This window comes from Engraulis encrasicolus, unplaced genomic scaffold (assembly GCF_034702125.1).
Source record: "Engraulis encrasicolus isolate BLACKSEA-1 unplaced genomic scaffold, IST_EnEncr_1.0 scaffold_639_np1212, whole genome shotgun sequence".
Classification (NCBI taxonomy): domain Eukaryota; kingdom Metazoa; phylum Chordata; class Actinopteri; order Clupeiformes; family Engraulidae; genus Engraulis; species Engraulis encrasicolus.
Genome location: NW_026945960.1, coordinates 1,062 through 24,601, shown reverse-complemented (window position 1 = coordinate 24,601; position 23,540 = coordinate 1,062). Strand labels below are relative to the sequence as shown.

General features: G+C 43.8%; 1 protein-coding gene and 1 long non-coding RNA gene across 2 annotated transcripts; both read right to left on the bottom strand.

The window, feature by feature from the left end:
* Positions 1–13,474: 13,474 nt before the first annotated feature.
* LOC134444630 (uncharacterized) lies at positions 13,475–15,161 on the bottom strand. The gene is made up of 3 exons (XR_010034048.1): positions 14,745–15,161; positions 14,031–14,116; positions 13,475–13,858 (listed from the first exon to the last, which is right to left on the bottom strand). It is a non-coding gene; the product is annotated as an uncharacterized LOC134444630 (long non-coding RNA).
* Positions 15,162–21,854: 6,693 nt separating this feature from the next.
* On the bottom strand, positions 21,855–22,823 carry LOC134444629 (sodium/calcium exchanger 3-like; the record flags this gene model as incomplete). The annotated part of the gene is made up of 2 exons (XM_063193882.1): positions 21,855–21,892; positions 22,385–22,823. Coding segments are annotated over 2 exons (477 nt in total), but the record flags the coding sequence as incomplete, so codon positions are not given.
* Between the last annotated feature and the right edge of the window lie 717 nt (positions 22,824–23,540).

Below are 23,540 nucleotides of genomic sequence, written 5' to 3'. Positions count from 1 at the left end.
GCTCTGGATTTCAAATATGGTAACTGTGAATTTTAAAGGTTTGGATTGGTGTCGTAAGACCACTCATTTTCGGCAGGCAAGAAAGGTTGTTTTAGTTTGTGTGAGACACTGGGTAAGAGGTATAGCGGTGCCTCAGGTATTTGACGTGAACCGAGGCGACTTCTGTTTAGTAGTCCAAATAATTATATGTTTTTGCACATAAATAACTCACAAACAGTTTGACAAGTGAAGTCGACAATTTGTTATCATTAATTCTGAGGTACAACATATGTGTGATCTAGGGGGGAATGTGGAGTGGATCGCAAAATAGGTTTGATCAGTCCTTACAGCCCAGTCAAAGTTTTTTTTACTTTCCCAGCCCCATGAGCTGCCCGGAGAGTGTGGAGACTTCGGTGCCCCATGCATGACCATGGAGGGTCAGGTAATGATGACAGCAATGATGACAAATCATAATCATAATTCTCATACAAGCATTTTTGCAACCTCCCTCAGAGGAGAAGGATGAGGGCAGTTTCTCATTTTCATGAACAATATTTCCATACACACGAAATCATTGCCACCTTGCTGGCAAAGGAGTCTGTGGAGAAGAGGGGAAATAATAATAATTATATTTTAAAAATATGCTCTTCAATTCTTTTATATGCAGTACACTTTTCCGTATACAAGAAATTCTGTGAAAATGTCTGCAGAGGAGAGGGGCAGGTGGGAGGACAATAATTACATTTTCAAGAAGAGGGCCAAACCTTGGATAAAGTGTTTTTCTATTGCAAAATAAATCGTAACAATTTGTGCATTAAAACACACTATATGCATGGTGTGACCTCTTTGTTGAAAGTTTGAGTTGAGCATTAGGACCAGCAGCATCCTGACAATTGCAATATTTAAGAGGAAAGCCTGGAGCTCCCAGCTGAAAATTTGACAAGGAAAATGATGATGACAATCAGAACGAGACTGATGATGATGATTAGAAATCACAGGCAAACATAATGGCAGAGAGGGACAGGAAGGAAAGTGTGTAAAAGGTGAGGACATTAAGTCTCACACTCATAATAGCCAGAAGATTCCCATTACCAAATACGATACGATATAATATGATATGACATGATATGATATGATACGATATGATACGATAATAATGTATTGTCAGTTTACACTGAAATTCATTTTGCATCCCTGAGCAAGACTCGTTTAAGACAGGACGTAAATATAACACATCAACATCACATGACACCACAATACAATCAGAGACGGTCTTATACGAGACGAATCACTCATGAAACCGTCCATAGGAATGAACGAGGGCATTTCGCTACGCGAACATGGCGTTTGCCGGCGTCACTCCCACCTGTCCGGTAACGAGAGCCAATTGCTTGCTGAGCTGCGCTGTCACTTATCCAATTGTCTCGCCGCCTCGACGCAAGTGCAAACGTAAACCTTTACGACTGCTCGTACCTAATCGGTTTGTTTGCTGGCGGCCATGTGGTTTGTTTGCCGTCCGTGGAAACTTCATTGTGAATTGGGCAGAGAGCGCAACTCGACCATCAATCACCTTTCTGCGCCCATCCAAAATGCAGGTGCAAGACAAAGGGACAGATACCTATAGTCACGGAAACAAAACCGGCCGTGTGCATACATGTGCACACCCGTTGTGTTTTTTCTTATGGTTGAAAACAAATAAGTAAGAAAAAGCAAAACGGGAGCAAGTCTGCAAGACATTCAACTTTGATCAGTTTAGCTTTTTTCTTATATTTTTCACCGTTGGTCATAGCTATTATCAGTTTAGGCAACAACATGATATCACAGTTTAAAAAAACATTAATTTATTCAATAGCCTATTTTTATTATTATTATTATTATTAGGCTACTGATGAGCAGGGACAACCATTGTGCTTACTGCTTTGGCTATCAGAAAATAAATCCAGTGTCTTTTCTGTACGATGACCGGAGAATGGATGCCCGTTTGACAGCCGGCCGGAAGAGGTGAAGTCCACGCAACTTGCTCCCACCTGCCGCAAAACAGAACGTTGTCGTGGAATGTGGCGCATGCGCAGATCAAAAATAGCATAAAGAAAAACGCTGTTTTAAAGTGTTACTTTCATGTTTCGGTCATTCTAAGACTGCCATTTAACCCAGTTTTTCATTGAGATTCCAACCATATGAGTTGTGTATCGCTGTGTTGTCCCACTGTCACACACATTTATTTCCCCCATTCATTCTTATATAACCCATCACTGACTAATCTCAAATAGTCAGTTTGAGGCGTAGCCAAGATGGCCGCTGAGTGATGGGACTTATGGGAACAGACTTTGCTACAATACAATACAATACCAAGATGGCTGCCACTGCAGGTGCAGGTGCAGCAGGCAGAACCAAAACTCGAACAAAACCTGAAATATACCACACAGATTCAGGAAAAGTCATTGTAGAGGATGAGTTTTTAAACTTTCTTTTTATCAAGCTCAAAACTGTGAAACAGGATGAGATTGTTTTGTTGGCTGTGGACCATTTTGCATCAGAGTGGATTACAAACTCTACCAAACTTCTGTTTGAATTATGCCCTGGTACCACTCGCAAGCTTGTTGCTCATACTGGGCCACAAAAAGACTCAAAGAATGTCAGGAGTTGTCTTAAGCTCCTTAATGAAGCTGGTGAGAATGTTCCTCGGTTTGTTTCCCACAATCTTGATGAACTACCACCTGTGACCTTTAGCAGCTTGGATGTTTCCTGTCTGCTTGGTAAGATTGAACAACTGGGCGCAGATATTACCACCATGAAACAAGCTGTGTCCCTACAGACAAATACCTGCAATGATTTGAGAATCATCACTGAGGACATCAACCAACGTCTGGGCACTATTGAGCAGCCTAGAGCAAACCAGGAGAGAGGGCCTACTTCCCAAACAAACAAGTCTGGAAAAAGTCAGAGAAGCACTACTCACCAAGACTGTGAGAAAACCCATGATGGCTTCGAGAGCCAGATCACTGAGGAGGACTCAAGCCAGAAGGTGGATAATTCAGCTTCGAGCCTGGATGGATCAACCAGCAGCACAAGAGTAAATCCTAATGTTGCGTGGAGTGAAGTGGCTGCTACCCCACCCTGGATCCTGGCACAGGGCACCCGGAGTAAAAACCGCCATAAACAGATTCCTGAAAAAGCTGCTGCAAACACCAAGCCTCGGCTGAATCTCCACAAAGGGAAGAAGACTGGTGGTATTGTTGGGACTGGTGTAACAGTGCGCTTTTAGCACCTTTCTTTTTTGTAGTATAATTACACAAAGATTTTTATTTTGACACACCTCCGTTACACTAGTCCTACAGTAGACTTCTTCACTGTCATGGGTGTCTATGGAGCTTCCTGCCCCCCTCCTTCTATCCCCCTCTAATGTTTCCGTTTTTCTGATTCATATTTCTATGCTTTCCATATCCTCTTCCCTGTCTCTGTATGCTGTGGGAAGAGGTATGTTTCTCCTCTTTTCTCTTTCCCTAATCTTACTTAAATCTTATTTCTATTCTGTCATCCATCACTTGTGCCACAGTAATCCTGAACACTATTCTGTGTATTACCCCTTTTTTAATGTATTACACGAATATGATGCCTGTTTCAAGTACTTTGATGTGTTAGCGCCACCCGGTGTAACATAAGCCGGTGGCATCGTGACAATCCCTTAGCTTAGTGTTGCTAACGCTAGTCACAGTTATTTAGCAATTCTTTTTATGGTCTCCTCAGGAGTGAGATTGCAGCCCCAAGCCCCATGGTGAATGTATACTGTGTCTGACAATTACAGGTGTGTGTTTATTTTCGTTGTCTCTGTGTATAATATGTTTAGAAATGGAAATGTGACCCTGGCAACTTAGCTAACTCACTTGTTATGCTAGCGGAGTTTTGCTAAGTTAGCTAGCCAGGGCACAGTGAGTTTTATAATGAGAAGCAGGCTATGTTTTGGGAGCACTTCTTTAACCTAGCGATTTTATTTGGTTTTATTCACATGTTTTCACCATGTTTAGGACTGCTGTTAAATATGTTTATTGTAACAAACGCCCTGTCTCTGTATGCTGTGGGAAGAGGAGTGAGATTGCAGCCCCAAGCCCCATGGTGAATGTATACTGTGTCTGACAATTACAGAATCACTAAAACATCGAACGAATCAACTGTCTCGGAGTCATCCTTATCGCAAACACAACGCAGAGTGAAATCCAAACCGGTTACATTGGTGCCGTGACTCCGCTTCGCTTGATCAACGCCTGCTTGATCCCGGGACTGCTGCGCTTCTCCTTCTTCTCGCAGGGTGCACTTGTTTGTCTGTATGCTCGTATGTGTGTTTGTGCGTGTGCGCGCGTGCGTGTGAGGTATTCTATGACGTGCATACCGTTTAGGGCATATGGTATCACATTGTGTTTTTAATGTTTCTGCTCTTTCACTTCGAACCTCTCTCTATTTTTTTCTCATAGTAGTACTTGAATTTGACTATTAGAGCTCTGCAGATTTATTTAAGTGTCTTGAGCTGAAATAGTAATTATTTTGTTTTACTGAGATATTTGTGTCATAGGCATTCCGGGTTTGAATTGACTTATGCTATAAAATGGCTGAGGGTGGTGGTAGCTTTGCTGGGGATGCTGATGTGGTTGAGCCCTTTATGTTTAGAGACCGCTCGCGTCTGGCTGGTATTGGGAGAGCTTATCCTTTGGGGATTCACAGTTTTGGTAGGGGTAGGGAGGTTGGTAATGTGGGACAGGTTAACTTGGTTAGAGGTCCAGTGGCCACTTCCACTCCCCTGAGAGACACTGCTTATATGCCCTGCACGGATCAAGCCACACCAGCAGCACATATAGCCCCTGCAGTCACACAGCCTATGGGAATAGCCCATTTACCGGTGACACATACTGCCCCTATGCCTACACTGATTGCACACACAGGCCCTTCTCCTGCCACATGTCCAGCCCCTACACCCAACACACAGGTGATTACTGTAGACACACTGGGCATTGTCTTGTCGGATCTGGCTAAGCAGATCAATAGAAACATTACTGCCAGTATAGCCGCACTGCAGCAGGCCAGTGGTCAGCCGCACCCTAGCCACTCTTCACCGTCCCTTACAGAAGCAGATGCCTCAAGAGTTAGTGTGACTAACATGTAGTTATTTCTGAGTCCTGTAGTCTCTGGTCTGAGCCTTACCGTTGAGGTGTATATGGCATCTCATCTACCCGGTGCGTTCTGGGACTTGATCACCCCTAGATCACGCCTGACCTCTTTAGGTAGCTGTCACGCTGGTACTTGTAATGGCTGTAAGCGGGGCTTGAGTGTTTTTATGTTCGGGATGTTTTTGCATCTTTGTGAAATTCTAGGGGGGTGAATGTAACAGTGCGCTTTTAGCACCTTTCTTTTTTGTAGTATAATTACACAAAGATTTTTATTTTGACACACCTCCGTTACACTAGTCCTACAGTAGACTTCTTCACTGTCATGGGTGTCTATGGAGCTTCCTGCCCCCCTCCTTCTATCCCCCTCTAATGTTTCCGTTTTTCTGATTCATATTTCTATGCTTTCCATATCCTCTTCCCTGTCTCTGTATGCTGTGGGAAGAGGTATGTTTCTCCACTTTTCTCTTTCCCTAATCTTACTTAAATCTTATTTCTATTCTGTCATCCATCACTTGTGCCACAGTAATCCTAAACACTATTCCGTGTATTACCCCTTTCCTAATGTATTACACGAATATGATGCCTGTTTCGTGTACTTTGATGTGTTAGCGCCACCCGGTGTAACATAAGCCGGTGGCATCGTGACAATCCTTTAGCTTAGCGTTGCTAACGCTAGTCACAGTTATTTAGCAATTCTTTTTATGGTCTCCTCAGGAGTGAGATTGCAGCCCCAAGCCCCATGGTGAATGTATACTGTGTCTGACAATTACAGGTGTGTGTTTATTTTCGTTGTCTCTGTGTATAATATGTTTAGAAATGGAAATGTGACCCTGGCAACTTAGCTAACTCACTATTTATGCTAGCGGAGTTTTGCTAAGCTAGCTAGCCAGGGCACATTGAGTTTTATAATGAGAAGCAGGCTATGTTTTGGGAGCACTTCTTTAACCTAGCGATTTTATTTGGTTTTATTCACATGTTTTCACCATGTTTAGGACTGCTGTTAAATATGTTTATTGTAACAAACAAGCCCTGTCTCTGTATGCTGTGGGAAGAGGAGTGAGATTGCAGCCCCAAGCCCCATGGTGAATGTATCCATGATTTGCATGTGACGTCAAACGTTCTAGTGGACGGCTACTGGACGGCAAGAGTGCCGCATTGATGAATGGATTCCTATGGGACTCGCAACGTTTAGTAACTCATAACGTAACATAGATCGCCGATAAACTAAACACCTTGAACACCCATTGTGCTGTTTGTTACAAAAACAGATAGGGTTACAACCCAGGCGTGACTTTTCACTGGATCTCAAAATAAAACGAGAAAGCTGAGGTGAATCGCGGCAACCAACTGGAAAACCATCAAACTAGCCTACTCAAGTAGCTGGATGAGCACCACGGTAAGTTTCTCATTTGCCATTAGGGCTGGGCGATTCACCCCTCAAAAAAAGTCTTCGATTTTTTCATACCAAACTCGATTCACGATTCGATTCACAAGCNCCCCCCCCCCCCCCCCCCCCAAATTAAAAAAAAAAAAAAAAAAATCGAATGACTTTTCACGGTAACAATTATTTCCAAAACACATTTATTTTCAATTTAAAAGTACAAAAACTATATTTAGTGATTGTGCACTGCACTGACTGTAGTGTCATGTCATGAACTTTCAATTTAAAAGTGCAAAAAAAAACTATATTCAGTGCTTGTGCACTGCACTGACTGTAGTGTCATGAACATTCCTGAGTAAATTTCACAAAAAACATCTCAACAGAAGATCTAACTAAAAAAATCAAAAAAAAGTTCAGACTTTTGAAAAAACAAAACAACAAACAGCAGCTTTGAAGAACAGCAAGTTTCATTCCATATTAAACAACAGAAGATGAAAACAAACAAAAAAAACTCTTGTTGCGCTCTCTATGTGGCTGTGTGTGAGAGAGAGAGAGAGAGAGAGCGAGAGAGAGAGCGCTCTATGTGTGTGAGAGGGAGAGAGGTAGCTGTGTGTGTGTGTGTATGTAAGAGAGAGAGAGCTGTGTGTGTGTGTGTGTGTGTGTGTGTGTGTGTGTGTGTGTGTGTGTGTGTGTGTGTGTGTGTGTGTGTGTGTGTGTGTGTGTGTGTGTGTGTGTGAGAGGGAGAGAGGTAGCTCTGTGTGTGTGAGCGTGAGACAGAGAGGAGGGCTCTGTGGGCGTGGTGCTGTGTTTGTGTATGTGTGTGTGTGTGTCAGAGAGAGAGAGTGCTCTGTGTGTGTGTAAGAGAGAGGGGGGGGGTGTGAGAGAGAACTGTGTGTGTGTGTTAAACATTCTTCGCAAGGAAAATGAGCTTATCAACAACAGCAGGCTTCAAGCAAGCTCGGTTGCAGGTGACAATACCCCCGCCCACACTAAAAACCCGCTCAGATGGGGCGCTAGTCGCTGGAATGGCAAGATACTTTCTGGCCAGACGACTGAGCCGTGTGTAATTGGGCTGGGCTCGTGACGCTTCCACCAATCGAGGGGGTCGATGTCTGGGTCCACCTCAGGACCCAGCAAGTAGGAGGTGAGCTCACCTCCAATTTTTTGCCTGACTGACTGCTGTGACCCAGCAGCAGGTGCTGCTTTCTTAAAGAAGGCCGCTAAAGTCTTCTTCTTTGGCGGGCTCTTTTCGCACTGCGGCACAGCAGGGTGCTCTTCCTCTGAGCCTAGCTCCGCAATCTCATTGATGGCCCTCATCTTGATTTCATCCAATTTGCTTGGGGTGATGTAGGTGGTGCGAAATCTTGGGTCCAATAGCGATGCCATGTCCAAGAGCTCATAATTCTCTGGTTCCCTGTATTTCTCCTCCAGGTAGTTCAGGATCTTGCCCTTGATGGTGGTGGTGAGGCGCAAGTCACCCTCCTGTGGCTGCAGGAGACTGGTCCTGAACAGATGAAGTACTGGCTTGACACATGACACGCTAACATAGGACTCCCCAGAGAGTGCATCTGTGAATTCCTGGAGTGGTTTTATAGCTTTGTCTATGGACTCCAGCACCTCCAAATCCTGCCAAGCTGGCACGAGGTGTCGGGTTTTGCGGTCACCAGCCAAGATTCGGCTTATGACCTTCTCTTGCTCAAGAAATCTCTCAATCATTTTTTGGCGTGAACCCCATCTGGTTGGGGACTCTGTGACCAGCTGATGAGGAGGAAGGCCCAGCTCAACCTGAAGCTCTGCCATATCCCTTCTTTTTTTCCAGCTGTAGGAAAAGGCAGAAACAGCCTTTCTGCACAATCCAATGGCACGGTCCGTCTTCTCATCTTTAACACCATTCACTGCAGCAAAGAATAAAGGAGAAAAAAAAATTATACATTTTTTTTAACATATGAATATGTACACCACATACAGCTTAGATCCATTATTTTACCCACATAAAACATTGTGGTCCATTTAAATTTGTCATTCAGAGATAATAATAATAATCCTTGATCTCACTTATACAGTAAAGGTAACAATGTAGCTCAGACATCAGGTGGCAGTCTACAGCCACAGCTAATGGCCATTAATTAATTAATTTGTAAATGGAGTTAGTAGGCTGCCTATACTTGTAATAAATGTTTCCTAAATAATCTTAAAACCCATACAATTTACAGTATGTCTAATTAGCTGAGGTAAACACCCTGATGTGCCACTGACCCAAATACCAATATAGCCTACTGTACCACACACAATTCAGAAAGCTTTTTTGCTGTAATATATTCATCTTAGCAAACAAACATACCTATGGCATTGTGGAGTCGATGTCCAAAGCATTTCAGGTTTGGCCAGTTGTTGTCCTTCATGGCTTTGATAACATTGGAGCCGCTGTCTGTCGTGACACAGCTCAGTCGCTCCTCAGTAAGCCCCCAGGACCCGAGTGCATCCTTTAACTCAAGCGCAATGCTTTCGCCTGTATGATACTGCGGGAAGTATGACGTTTGTAGACACACACTTCGCATTTTCCAACTTTCGCTGACATAATGCACCGTAAGGCTCATATACGGCTGCATGGTGCGACTAGACCAGAGATCCATGGTGGCAGCATAAAAATCGACTTCTTTCAACTCTGTTGCTACCTTCTGCCGAGTGAGATTATACAGGTGAGGGAGCGCAACATCTTTAAAATATTTGCGGCTTGGGGGTTTGTAGCGGGGATCCAAAACTTTAATCAACTGTTGGAAACCTGTCTTTTCCACTGAGTATATTGGAAGCATGTCGGTCGCAATGTAGCTGGTAATTGCGTCCGTAATCGCTTTCCACCTTGGCCCCCCCTTCTCGTAGGGAACGCAGCTGGAAAAGCTTTGAGGTAGAGTGGCTTGTTTAGCAGCATTGGAGCTACTAGTGCTAGGCAGGTCAACCTGCCGAAGCGACATGCATTTTTCCCACTCTGCGGGGTGATAACGTTTCAAGTGTTGAAACAAATTTGTCGTGCTGCTACCACTTATGTTAACCACTTTAAGACACAATTTACAACTAGGGATGTGCACGAATATTCGAAGGTTCGAATATTCGTTTTCCTTTCGAATTTAGAATAGTCCTGTCGAATAAAAAAAATCCAGCCAGTAAAAAAAAATCTGTGTTTGCCTCCCTTGCAGTGTTAAGTGAGAAATGAAAAGTACTGCAGGGTTACATTAAATTAACCTAGTAGCTCCCCTGTATTCTAATTTCTCTGGTAGGTCTAGATCATATTTCATTTCCAACACATAAGGCGAGTGTGTCTGAAAGCGTTCCGCCCCCCCGCGACACGACACACACAACCAGGGAGAAGCCACGCATCTCGTGCATTTCAGGAATGGGCATTGGGCATTCATAAATAAAGCGCTGACACTGTAAATCTGCTATTGGTGATGGTTTTTTAAACATGGACTGTCATCTGTAACTGTTCGGGAATAATGTCACATCAATTTGCGTCTGATTTGACCAGCATAAACTTCTGCAAGGTAAGCTACTTGTAGCTGTTAACGTCAGTGTCAACAATGGCAGGTTATTTCAATACAGGTATCTCTAAAACGCTAATAATGATACGCTAACAAACGAAGTACGGTAAGCTAGCTGAGTAAATAGCTGAGGCGATTTTATTTGGCTCACTACACTATAATCTGCAACTATTTGGGGGTCGTTTTATATGGCGTTGCTTCGGATTTGTGAAACAAACTTTGTAAAAGCCACCCCTGTAGCCGTGTGAATCGGGATACTGTCTGTCAACAATGTCAATAGAGTTCTTCAGCGGAAGCGGAAGCATGTAGTAGATTGTAGTCTTTCATGTTAGCATTTAAGGACGTCCTGGTTCCTATCGGCTTCCGGCCTCCATTGGGAATGAATAGGGGTAAATTTCAAATAAGCTCCGAGTGCAAGCACGCGCTTAGCGAACCCCCGCAAACTGTCGAGGGTGTTAAAAATAGGCTGTAGGTATGATATGGTTGATCATTTTGTGTCAAACTTCGACATAAATACGATGTTGCGTCCATATGCTAAACCCGGAAGCTTTTGGCAACTACAGAAGCAGCGCCTGTATCTAACGGCATGTACGTGCGGATGGCTGTACCCATGGCAACCAAAGGAAAGTATGTAGTTCGGAAGTTTTAATGATCAGAAAGGGGTTAGCAATATTGAATTATAATCGTCATGATTTAACATGTGAATACACCAACATGATGATACGATCCGTTCCACTAATGAGAAAGGGATGCGGGGACACGCTAATGTTCGTTGTTGCCGTGCAACTTATATTTTTGCCAAACCTGAATCTCTATGGCGTTTTGCAATGTAAAAAATCGCCATGGAACCGGTAGTCCAAACGCCGCATACAAGTTGACGTCAACGCTGAAGAGCTCTATTGCTAACTAGTTCTAATGCAGCCCAACTAGCGAACAACTGTTCAGTGGGGGTTACTTTGCCGTGCCATGAGAATGGAAGGGAATGATAAATATTTCTCGTCACGGACGCACAGACCTCTTCCAGTGAACGTGCTGCTGGACGTTCAGAGGTGTACACTCGACAGCATTTTCTAGCTATTGCTCCCCCCTGGTGCTGTAGATGGAAGGCCACTGTAAATAAGTATTGAACTCTTTATGATACGTCGGCGGAATTTAGGCTACATGTTTCAAGGGATGACGGTGGGAGTCCCTCAGTCAGCAAACGCACGTCTTTTTTTTTTTCTTTTTTTTTTTTTCGAATTTCGAATAACATTCGAATAGTGGCCATCGAATTTCGAATAGTGTTTTTGGCAGAAATGCACATCCCTATTTACAACGTGGTGTTGTTTGGCACTCGTCATCTCTGGCAAAGCGAAACCAGCTCCATACAACAGATGTAGTGGCACCTTTCTTTGACACAAGCCCATCTCTCTCCCCATCTCTGCTTCACTCGCCATGTTTATTTGATTGTGGATGAGATGTGATCAAAGAACGTGGGTAACAGTGTGATGGGAGGAGACAGGAAATACACTACGGAAAGTCTAAAGGGGCAGAGGGGCCTTTGCGAATGTAAACATGATGCTTGCGCGCTATGCGATTAATGACAAATATGGTCCGGACAGTGGATTTAAAAAAAAAAAAAAATTTTTTTTTTTTTTTTTAAATCGTGAAACTCGATTTATTTAAAAAACAAATCGCCATGACGTTCACACTCGATTTTAAAATCACATCGATTTTTTGCCCAGGCCTATTTGCCATCATTTGTCTCTTAATTCGTGAACGCTAGTTAATTTAAGTCTAATGTGCAATTTCAGTGGCTTTTTCTGTGAGGTCAATGTAAGATGCTTTCCATGATTAACGTTAATTATCAGCATCATTAGGCTATGATGGACGTATGCTAAGATAGGCTGTAACATAAACACGGAATTCATAAAGCTCTTGGTGAAATAGCAAGGCTATGACGTTCATACTGTTAAGGTTCAAATGTAAAAATAAACCATGTGTACATCTCTAGCGCTGATTTCCCAAGTAGTAGGCCTACTCTTCAGCATGCTGTCATGAAATGCCAATCACCTTATCCATGCTGGCCTATTTATAATGACATGCATAGGCCCACCAGTGTCGATGTTGTTAATATGAAGTCCACCACTTTGTTGTGTTGTCATCCAAATTGTCTGCCCTCTGAAATCAGTCACACACATCAGAGGCTTAATGGTTTGGGAAGTGGTATTACGATTGGAGGGTTGCAGGTTCAAATCCCATCCTACACCTCTCCCTTCACCTCCCATCCAGGCTGAAGTAGGCCTATGAGCTAGGCACCAAGCCCCATGCTGCAGGGACAATTCACTGTGAGTAACGAAGTTGCTTTGGATAAGTGTCAGCTAAGTGTTATCTTTCTGTTTCTCCAGATGAGAAGAGCGATGATCTGATGTCATGACACATTGGATGTATGGAAGAGCCAGAGGTCCAGCACACCAAGTCAAGTTTAGCCGATTTCAACCTCTTAATCACACCAACTCAATGTAGTAATCAGTTCATTCAATGGCTCAAAGACTTTATTTTTAGACACAAAGTACAAATACATTTCAAGGTTTTGTAGGTGATGGGAGGGGATATCTATTGTGGGGTGGACATGTACAATAGACGTGCAAGTACTTATTTATATTAATAAATGGTTATCTGAACTAGGCCTGTAATAGTCAACCCATTGATGCTGGATGCTGTGTACTCGTTGTATTGACCTAGGTGCCTGGAGCGACACAGCATTTAGGCATGACATATTAGATTTTTTTAGATTAAAAATGTGGGTATGTTAGAGCTGAATTAACGTGTTCTAATGCAAGAGGATGGTCTTAGCTTTTAAAACTCATATCATGTCTGTATGTGCTTCAGAGACTTATTTAGTTATTTGGGTTTTTTTTATAGGATGAGGACACCTTTCTTAAAAGGGGCATAGGCAATTAGCTGGCATTTTGGTGCCGGCTGAAATGGGTTAATATTATTTACATACAGCACTATCCCCATACCAGTATACCCATGTCACCTGAGATATACATTTAGTGGAGACAATATAATTAGTTAGACTAGACTGAAGATTGACAGGCGGTCATGGGTAAGTGGTTAGAGTGTCAGCCTTGTATCCCAAAGGTTGCCGGTTGGACTCCCGACCCACCAGGTTGGTGGGGGGAGTTAAGTAATCAGTGCTCTCCCCCATCCTCCTCCATGACTGAGATACCCTGAGCATGGTACCGCCACACTGCTCCCTTGGGGCGCCATTGGGGGCTGCCCCCTTGCACGGGTGAAGCATAAATGCAATTTCGTGCAGTGAACACTTGTGTGCTGTGTCACAATGTCAATGGGAGTTGGAGTTTCCCAGTTGGGCTTTCACAGAAAATGTTCTACGTTGTTGTATTAGTACAATAAAATAAGCAAGACATGTCTGGATGGACTTCATCATTTCAGTTATTTATTATCACAGCTACTCACCATCAATGACAACCAGGGCTCACCAGCCAAATGCTGGGGAAAATTAAGTTTTGCTGGTAGAAAAGAAAACATACTTGGCACTTTGACCCATTATTTAATGTACCGGTATGTTTGGAGATTAACATACTAGCCATTTTGGCTACTAGTGAATAAAAAAAGTTAATTTAGAGCCCTTCTGAAAACTCCAACAACTGGTACAGGTGATCAGTGCATCAGGGGAGGAATGAAAGGGTAGGCCCGATGGATGAACAGCATCACTGATGGTGAGGTCCTGGTGCTGCTGCAAAGCCAAAGAGGAAGAAGCCTCTCTGGACACCTCTTCATGTTGGCTCCCCCATCTAATTAGAAAAAAAGAAAAGACAAACATGCTATTTAAATGAATCTAGCCATGCATTGTAATGTATTGGTACAGTACTGAATAATTGACTCCCTTGGCAATTGTCTGAATTAAAATGTGATGTAAAATGTCAGAAAATAACACTCATCCCAACGTACTAGTCATGTATTTACCTGTGCTGCTGGGATGCAATTCCTGGCCACCATGACGCATGGTTTTAGTTTGGGTGCTGACCACCTGACTGATGAACCTGCAATTACTAAACAATAAAAACAATAAAAGATAAATAACAGGTTTGTTGTGCTTTTCTTTCTCTTGTGAAGGTCATCTTTTCAAATGATTTATTTAATCAAATCAAATCAAAATTATTTAATCAAAGTATGTAACCGACATTCTGTCCTATGTGTTTCTACATGTGCAATGTAATGCAACACCGATTTGAAACATTGAAGTATGTCAAGTCAGCTTTTATTGTCACTTATGGTCATACAAGGGAAACGACGTTTTCTCTCTACCATGCCAGGACAGGACTGACAATTACAGACAGACAGAAAGTGCAAGACAGGACAGGTAGCAGTGATGGACTGGTAACATAAGTGGTCAATAATAATACAGTACAAATGAACATATTGGACATGCAAACAGAAGATAAGATATAGAATTATATTTCATATTTGCCTACATTGTGCAGACGTGGCTGAAACAACAATGAAATCCACTTGGATGAAACGAAGCGAGAGAATTCAAGTTAACCTACAAGATACATCTGAGATGAAAAGATATGCTTTTCAAAACACCACTTTGCGAAATGCCTGACACAAAATGTACCGTGCGTCTTGTAGCCTAGTAAGTTAGGTTAGTAAGTTAGGTTAGCAGCATTATCTTACCTGTGCCATGCCACGAAGAAGAGGATGCAGCCGCGGTGCCCAGCCACCAATGAAGAAACGGTGCATAAATGTGCTTATTTTGCCAATGCAGAGGTTTGGTTTAAGTTCACAACTTTACTGAAGAAAATAAACACGGGATAAAAAAAATATATCGCAGGCAGAGTAAGTTCATGGCTGGAAGCAAGCAACAACTTTCTCTTCTTCTCCCAGTTTCTCGTACCGCCCGTCCGCGTTATGCCATCTAGTGGAGCAGAATACATTTGAATAAATCTATGATTTGAACACATCCACCGTGGCCAACCTAGCCTGATAACGCCAGGTACATATCCCGTTTAAAAAAAAATACAAGAACTACGTGTTTCTTTGGTATTTTATGGTCAAAGTTGTCTTCGTCTGCATATAATTCTTATGTACGAATGTGTACTTCTGCCGTCCAGCAAAATCGATTACGTAATATTGTGACGTCAATGCAAATGATGGATACTGTGTCTGACAATTACAGAATCACTAAAACATCGAACGAATCAACTGTCTCGGAGTCATCCTTATCGCAAACACAACGCAGAGTGAAATCCAAACCGGTTACACTGGTACTGGTGGAGACATTCAAGTCATAAAGTCTAAGCTGGTGAGTGTCTTTGCAACAAAATTCTCACCTGATTTAGACTCTGGGACTTTGACTAGCTACATGGAAAACAAACTTCGACGCAAAGTAACCTGTCAAAAGTTAGAGACTGTGCATAGTCGATTCAGTTCATTTAAAATAACTGCTGAATGCAGAGAAGTCAGTGAAATGTATAATCCAGAGCTGTGGCCTGAGGGTACCTTTGTGCGCCGATTCTACGAGGCACGCAAACCCAAGCCCACTGTGGGGCCAATGGCAGAGTTGGATGTGCCTTCAACAGGGGCTGAGGTGCATGAAGCCCAGTGTTAGCCACAGTGATGGGGATTAGAGTGGTGTCTTACAACTCCCGAGGCTTACGCCTAGGACAGTCTGCTGGGGACAGAGCACACCGTGCTGTTGTTGACCAGCTACTGGAGACCACGGACATTCTCTGTTTGCAAGAGACATTTTTAGCCATACAGGACCTGGATAAACTGAACTCTGTACACAGTGACTTTCATGGAGCAGGAGAGTCCACAACAGATTTGAGCAGTCGAGTGCTGCGTGGTAGAATACCTGGAGGTGTGGCCATTTTTTGGCACAAGAAATATGACCCAATGATTACTGTTATTAGATTAGAGGTGGACTGGTGTATTGCCATTAAAATTGTATATGATATGAATGTTTTTATAATCTTAAATGTTTATACCCCATATGACAGCTATAAGAATGAAGATGACTATATCAATAGACTAGCTTTTTAAAATTCTTATATTAAGGAATGTACATGTGTAAATGTTTTTGTGATGGGTGATCTGAATGCTGACATTTCTGATGAGAAATCTCTCTTTGGTCATCACTTGAAGCAGTTCTGCCATGATAGTAAACTGGTTCTTTCCAGTATGAATTTACTTCCTGCAGACAGTTATACATTTATCAGTGAAGCATGGCACACGACGTCCTGGCTTGATCATGTAATCTGCACAGCTGATGCACATGAAAGTCTGGACACAGTTGAAATTTTGTATGAGCTTACCACCACTGATCACTTACCCATCTCTATGTTGATAAATGTTGACAACCTACCTGACTGCAGTAGTTCAACACAAGATGGCGCCAGTGGACACAAAGTAAATTGGGCTAAACTAACTAAAGAGGATATTCTATATTATTGTGGGAGGTCAGATGTTCTCCTGAGGGAGATACAGTTGCCAATGAATGCTATTTTATGTCCAGATATTAACTGTAATAATGTCACTCACTGTAACGATCTCTGTGAAATGTACGACAGCATAGTGAGTGCTATACATGAGGCCAGTAAACCTCTACACACTCACCCCAAAAAGGTTAACAATGCCAAGCCTGGTTGGAACAAGTATGTGGCTGACCACCAAGAAGCTGCCAAGAGGGCTCACAGGGCCTGGGTTGTAGCTGGTCGGCCTAGACATGGACCAGATTTGGAGCAAAAGAAACTTGCCAATGCAAGATATAAATATGCTGTGCGCTTTATTGGGAAGCATGAGCAAGCCTTAAGAGCTCATTCTATGGCCACAAACCTGCTCGATAACAACATCACTGAGTTCTGGAAAGAGGTAAAAGCTGCAAATAGGGCCAAAGCTGTACTACCATGCCACATTGAGGGGGTATCTGGCTCTGACAATATAGCAGAGCGGTGGAGGCAGCACTATGCAGCTCTGTTTAATTGCATCAAAAGTGAACCCTATTGTGTAGGCAATCTAAATGAGGAAGCGATTCATTTTACACCCAATGAGGTTTTTCATGCTATAGAACAACTAGCTGATAATAAATCTAGTGGCAATGATAATATCACTGCTGAGCACCTTAAATTAGCCAGCCCTAGAGTTGCTGCTTTGCTGTCTATTTGCCTCACTGGTCTGATGTCACATGGGGTGCTACCTGACACCATGCTCACTGTTACATTAGTGCCTGTCATTAAGGACAAGGCAGGTAAAATAGGGAGCATGGACAACTACAGACCTATTGCCTTAGCCAGCATCCTTTCTAAGGTGTTGGAGAAGCTGCTGTTAGATAGACTAAGTGAATTCATCTACACCACAGAAAATCAATTTGGTTTTAAGCCTATGCATAGCACAGATTTATGTATATATGCCTTAAAAGAAACAGTTGAATCCTACAGAACACATGGATCTACAATATTTCTGGGGTTTGTTGATGCTTCCAAAGCATTTGATAGAGTGAATCACCATAAGCTCTTCACCAAACTCATGCTTAAGGGTGTACCTGGATGTATCATACGCATTCTGGTTTACTGGTATGCTAAACAACATATGCAGGTGAAATGGGGAAACAGCCTCTCTGCCCCTTTCAGTGTAGGCAATGGTGTAAGACAAGGGGGACTTTTATCTCCAGCCCTGTTTAATATATACATGGATAACCTCTCCAAACAACTGGGGATGTGTAAGACAGGTTGTTTAATAGGGAACAATGTTTTAAACCATTTGATGTATGCTGATGATCTAGCCATCATGTCCCCCAGCACTGTTGGGTTCCAGCAGCTCTTGAATGTGTGCTCTGAGTATGGGGTTGAGTTTGATGTGCAGTATAATGCAAAAAAGAGTGTTGTGTTGATATGTAGAGCCAAGGAGGACCATAAAGTGCCCTTCCCAATGTTTTACCTGTCAGGACAACCTATATGTGTATCAAGCAGCACAAAATATCTTGGGCACATCATCACTGATAAGCTAGAGGATGATGCTGACATGTATAGGCAGAGACGAATGTTGTATGTCCAAGCAAACATGTTGGTAAGAAAATTTCACCACTGTTCTGATGATGTGAAAATAAGCTTGTTTCGTGCCTACTGTAGCCCTATGTATGCAGCCTCATTATGGGTCACCTACAAAAAAGAAACATTGCGCAAACTCCACGTGGCATATAATGACTGTCTGAGGATATTGCTGAAAAAGCCTAGGAGTTGCAGTGCTAGTAAATTATTTTGTGACTCAGGACTTTGTACTTTACCTGGTCTCTTGAGGAATCTAATGTTTAAGTTCATGTGCCGTCTGGATAAGTCTAAAAACCGTATTATAATGATCCTAACAAGCTCCAGATGCAGCTCTATCCGATATCAATCATACTGTATATGTGGAAGCATTGGTATGGCTGCCTTTTAAGACTGTCATGACAGATATGTTTGTATATGCTTAGGCATTATTGCTTGTTGTTTTTTTTCTTCCTTTTCTTTTCCTGCCTATTTTATATGTTATTGTTTTTTTTATGTATAATATGATGTGTGTCTTCCTATTGGGCCTAGAGCCTGTAATAAAGTTCATATACATGACTATTGCACAACTGACAAAAACAGGGGCCCAGGCCTATATACTTACGAAGAGTTCAGATTCAAAACCCCCTAACTTCATTCCTGAAGACTTGCACTTCTAAATTTTTACAGAGAACCCCGTTGTTGGTTTGGTTTACATTCATCTACTTGATAATACATATAAATAGTTATATTACATAAATAAAATAAAAAAAATATGCAATTTTAATAGTTTTGTATTAAATAAAAATGAATTAAGATTATTTTCTGAAAAGGCACTTAGGGGGTTTTGCATCTGAACTCTATACATACATACATTACATACAACCCACATAACTTGAAGATATTTCCAACATGGAGTGATAACACTATGCAGTCTTACGACTGATTCAACAAAATAATTGATTGATGTATGAAGGTTTAAGTTGTTGCAGTTGAAGCGGGGAACTCTGAAACATCTACTTGAGGGTAATGGCTGGTATTCTTGGTAATACCAGCCTCTCTCTCACCTCTCTCTCTCTCTCTCTCTCTTTCTCACTCTCTCTCCCATCACACTGTACATGGTGCGGATGTGCCCAAGGCCTCGAAGACCATGGTTTTACAGTAACCTTGATGCCAATGGAGCAGCACACACACACATGCACACGCACATAAACACACACACACACACGCACACACACACACACACACACACACACACACACACACACACACCATGGGCGCAGATAGCGGGGGGGACGGGGGGGACATGACGTACCCAGATTTTCATTCACGTGGACCCGTCCCCCTCACTTTTATGGAGAAAATATCTGATTTCTGCCTTTGCATTTTGCAATGTGCGAAATAGCGCCTCCCTGGACCATTCACTTTCATATGTGGCAAAAAACGGCATTACACTCTATAAACAGCTCTGTCAGCTCACTGTCAGCTGACTCAACAGTGACACCAGGTAGCGACATAGAATCTCTATGCTTGCGATGGTGTGGTGAGGTATTGCAGAATTAAGCAAATGCATTGAAGTTAATGGCAGTAAATCTATTTTTTTCATTGGCTAGCAGCCACTGAAGTCCCAGATTTGAAGCGCCATAAGCTTTTTGCTTCTCACGGTGATTGGCTTTTGACAGGGCTAGATTCAGGAAGTGGAGAAGAGCAGGCGTCATATTTACATTATATTTGTGGCTCAGACCAGTTGCTTTTGTTATTAAAGTTAATGTCGAAGACAGTCCCTTTCTTGCTAACTGTGATGTGGATTACACAAACTGTGGAACGTGAACGATGGTGGAGGAACGCATGGATTAAAAGTTGGGATTTAGCTGCTTTCAAGACAACGTTTTAAGGTAAGGTCACTATGGGTTCATATCCGCTGTGACGCTGTTTGTAGTTGCTGAAGTTAACAGATGTTAATTGTTCAGAAGGGGGTTTTTTGTCTCTGTCGTGGACCTGTTTTCGAGTGAAAAGACAGCTTTGTAGGGCCATGCCAGCTGTCAATCAAAGCCAACGCAATTAGCTGTCGTGTCGGTCTCTTGTTTTGTAGGCCTATGCTGTGAACATCGGACTAAATGTCTTTTTTTGCGGATTTTTGGAATGATGATTGCGGTGGTGTCATTCTGTTGGATGCATTTACTGTGGATTGTTGTTAAACGGCGGTATTACAACGCAAACGTGTGGATTGCATTAAGTGGTGGAGTGAACAGAAGGATACAATATGACACGCAGCGTGGTAGAAAAATGACGAGTAGCCTAGTGGCAGAGAGGTTGTCTGAAGAGCTCAAGAATCACCATTTAAGTCGCTTTTATCAAAAATGTCTAATCTGGAGGAGACCATATAGCCTAGTTTGACTTGGTTACCCAGTTTCTTGCTTAGCCTACCAATATATCAATCGCACGCCCCAAAACCGCGCCTGGACTCAAGTTGTGTTTGCATGTAAAACCACTGCGAGACTGGTCGTCTTAAAATTTATACAGCCATAAATCACACACTGTTGCAGCCTGCTGTAGGCCTATATTAATACAACGTGAAATTTGTTGAAACAGTACTCCTGTTTAAAGTTTGAATTGGTTGGGAAAGTAGCACTTGCTGATGGGATGGGACAGGTGTTTAGAAGCGCGCACTGGGGCGGGGTCTTGGTGGGAGACTCGTGCACATTCTGAGCAGAAGCTGGAGCGGTTTAAACATTTGCGATGTTTTAATTTTTTTTATCAAGATTTTTTTTTTTTAATGTAGTAGACCTAGACTACTAAAGCAATACAATTATTTAGCGGAAGATGAATAGGCGACTAACAATAAAAAAACGATATTCAGTGTAGTGTATTATAATCAGGGTATTATAATAGCCCAGGGTAAGGGTTTCCCAAACTGTGGTGCGTGCACCCCTGGGGTTGCGTGGCCTGTCACAACGGGGTGCGCGAGCTGAATAGAGTAATGACTGAGATGTGTGTTTTTGTACAGAATTAATGGACATTACATGTTGTTTGGTTAATTGTATGCTGGAAGGATCCATCTGAAGTGTTCCATCGTAATGATGGCAGAAAAAAACTTCAGGTCTATTGGAAATGAGGATTGCCCAAAATGTGCGGTTGTGCAACATTCGCTTAGGGGGTGCACAAACCACACTGAAATGTAGGCCTATAAGGGGGTGCGCAGAGGAAAAAGTTTGGGACCCCCCCCCCACGGGCGGTTTGTTGTGAAAATGTCCCCCGCAGTTTTTAAAAGCTATCTGCGCCCATGACACACACACACTCTCTCTCTCTCTCCCCTTCTCTCTCTCTTATCACATATACTGTACCTACATCCCAAGGGCCACAAAGACCACAAAAGAGTCATTGAGGCCGATGGTGCAACACACACACACGCACACGCACACGCACACGCACACGCACGCACACACAGACACACAAACACACACGCACACGCACACATTGTCATCACACTGGCTACACTCCCATGGCACTGAAAGATCCTCATAGCGGAGTCCCTGCGGCTGATGATGCAGCCAAAGTGCGAGGTCAGGTCTCACAAGTACACACACACACACACACACACACACACACACACACACACACACACACACACACACACACACACACACACGCACTCGCATTCACACACACACACACACACACACACACACACACACACACACACACACACACACACACACACACACACACACACACACACACACACACACACACACAAACCCATTCACACTCCTGGCACGGATGTCCCAGGGGCCACGAAGACTATAGCAGTAACAGAGTCATTGAGGCCGATAGCGCAGCAGCCAGGTGTCACACACCCACAGCCAGATTGAAGTGCAAGGCCAGGTGTCACACACACACACACACACACACACACACACACACACACACACACACACACACACACACACACACACACAGAAACACACACACACAGAAACACACACACACACAGAAACACACACACACAGAAACACACACACACACAGAAACACACACACACACACACACACACGTTCTTTCAAACACCTATAACACACCTGGCACTGACATCCCGAGGGCCACAAACACCACAGCGGTGATGGAGTCCTTGAGTCCGATGGTGCTTGGAGGCCAGGTCGCATGCACACACACACAAAAGCACACACTCTCTCTCTCTCTCTCTCTCTCTCTCCCTCTCCCTCTCTCTCCCTCTCTCTCTCTCTCTCTCTCTCTCTCTCTCTCTCTCTCTCTCTCTCTCTCATAATACCGTACCTGGTACTGACGTCCCGAGGGCCACAAACACCACGGCGGTGACGGAGTCCTTGAGTCCGATGGTGCAGCCGAAGTGGGAGGCCAGGTCCCCGATGACGGCGGTGAGGAAGCCGATGATGACGATGCTGATGATGAAGCAGGCCCAGCCGTTCCAGTAGTCGGTGGGCGGCACGCAGGCGAACAGCACCTTCCAGAAGACCGTCAGGAAGTGCATGACGTAGTCGAAGCAGGACGGCAGCCGCTCCTCGCCCGCCTCGTCCTCATCCTCGTCTCCTGAGGCCAAGTGGAGGAGCAGCGGGGGATGGAGAGGAGAGAAGAGCACCAGGGAAGAGGAGAGGAGAAGAGTGGAGGTGGAACGGGGAGAGAGGACAGGAGAGGAGAGAAGAGAGAGTAGAGGAGAGGAGAGAGGGGAGGAGAGGAGCAGGTGGTTGGAGAATATCAGAGGAGAGGAGAGACAAGAGGAGAGGAGAGGAGAGGAGAGGAGAGAGGAGCGGGGGGTTGGAGAATATCATAGGAGAGGAGAGGCGAGGAGAGGAGAGGAGAGATAGAGGAGAGGACCAGAGGAGAGGAGAGGAGAAAGGGAAGGACAGGAGAGGAAAAAGAGGAGGAGAGGAGAGGAGAGGAGAAAGGGGCGGTGAAAGGGGAGGAGAGGAGAGGAGAGGAGCGTGGGGTTGAAGAACACCAAAGGAGAGGAGAGGAGATGAGATGAGAGGAGAGGAGAGGAGACGAGAGGAGAGGAGACGAGACGAGACGAGACGAGACGAGACGAGACGAGATGAGACAAGACGAGATGAGGAGGAGAGGAAAAGGGGTTGGAGAGCAACAGAGGAGAAGAGAGAGGGGAGAAGAGGAGAGGACGGGAGATGAGAGGAGAGGAAAGGATAGGAGAAAGGGGAGGAAAGGAGAGGGGGAGCAGATGAGATGGAGGAGTGGAGATGAGAAGAGAGGAGAGGAAGAGGAGAGGGGAGAAGAGGAGAGCAGAGAGAAAGGCGAAAAGAGGAAAGGAGAGGAGAGGGGAGGAGATGAGAGGAAAAAGGGGAGGAGAGAAGAGTAAAGGAGTGAGAGAGGAGTAGGGAGAAAAGGAAAGGAAAAAGAGTTGAAATGTCGGAGAGTGGGGGAATAGAGAAGTGAAGAGAGAGGCCAAGCGAGGAGGAGG